Genomic DNA, 1,083 nt, shown 5'->3' with positions numbered 1-1,083 from the left:
CGCTTCCCGCCCGGCCCACCCCCTGGATGGCCCCTTTACCTTGATGCAGTACGGGGGTTCGTCGTAGGTGACCAGCATGTACCTGTCTCCGCGGCTGGCCGGGTCCCGGGCGCGCAGCTGCGGGACGAGGGATGACGGAGGGGGCCGCGAAGGGCAGGGGGGAGGAGGGGGCGATACCAACGTTACAGAAGCACCTAAATCCACCACCACCCCCATCCCTAGGGAACTCTCCCCATCTCTCCCCTCCCCTCCCTTTACCTTCAAGAATAACTCCACAGCGCCTTTGGCAATGTCCAAATAGGAGGTGCCCAGGTCAGTGCGCTGGTTCATAGAGGCGGACGTGTCTATGAGGAACAGCAGGATGGGCATCTTCCCCCGTACCCCTGGCTCCGGTCCCCACTCTCCTGGCCCTCTTGCCCTCACTGCCACGTACTGCCACCCGAACCCTCAACTCTCGCAGAGCCAGGGTGCAGGGAGCACGAGTAAGAGGGGCAGACGGGACGGGACAGATGGAACTGCTCCTGGCCTCCTCTTTCTGCAGCCCCACCTCTTCTCCCTCCAAGGGAACTTGAAAGTGTGAGCGTGTGTAGCCCTCGGGGCCCTCCCCCTTCCTCTCTTCTGCCACCACTACTGCCGCCGCCGCCGCTGCCGCCGCTGCCGCCGCAGGGACTATTGCCCGAGCATCGGTCCAAGCTCACTGAAGCGCTCGCCCCAGACTGAGAGCTGTCTCTGTTCACCAACACACAACTTCTGTCCGCTCACCTACCATGGGCACCATGTGACCAGAACCCACGCCATTGGCTGCCAATTATATGTTATTTGCATATTCATTAGATGACAGGGCAAGGGGAGGGACTTGGGCGAACCCTGGGAGTTGAAGTTTGAGCCCAGGCAGGGGGTAAGGGGAAATGTTAAGGACCCTCCTTTAAAGGACTTGGAAGCTGTTAGGATACGTAGGGTGGTTTGGATGGACTTTTCTCTTGCTCTTCAAAGATGATAATTCGAAAGGAAGAGTGAATTTGAGCAACAGTTGTGCAGAGGTACAGAAACAGATGCTTGGACAGGCTGTACAGAAGACGCTTT

General features: G+C 58.8%; 1 protein-coding gene across 1 annotated transcript in view; it reads right to left on the bottom strand.

Moving 5' to 3' along the window:
* LOC103088123 (protein DDX26B) overlaps nucleotides 1–369 on the bottom strand; it is a 39,894-nt gene extending 39,525 nt beyond the window's left edge. The window contains exons 1-2 of the mRNA XM_007462897.1: nucleotides 259–369; nucleotides 40–117 (exon numbers count right to left, since the gene is read on the bottom strand). Of these exons, the coding sequence (XP_007462959.1) occupies nucleotides 40–117; nucleotides 259–369 (189 nt within the window). The remainder of the gene's footprint in view (nucleotides 1–39; nucleotides 118–258) is intronic.
* Nucleotides 370–1,083: the final 714 nt, after the last annotated feature.

Source organism: Lipotes vexillifer, unplaced genomic scaffold (assembly GCF_000442215.2).
Source record: "Lipotes vexillifer unplaced genomic scaffold, Lipotes_vexillifer_v1.1 scaffold481, whole genome shotgun sequence".
In the NCBI taxonomy this organism is placed as follows: domain Eukaryota; kingdom Metazoa; phylum Chordata; class Mammalia; order Artiodactyla; family Lipotidae; genus Lipotes; species Lipotes vexillifer.
Note: the sequence above shows the minus strand (reverse complement) of the source record. Positions and strands in the feature narration are given on the sequence as shown.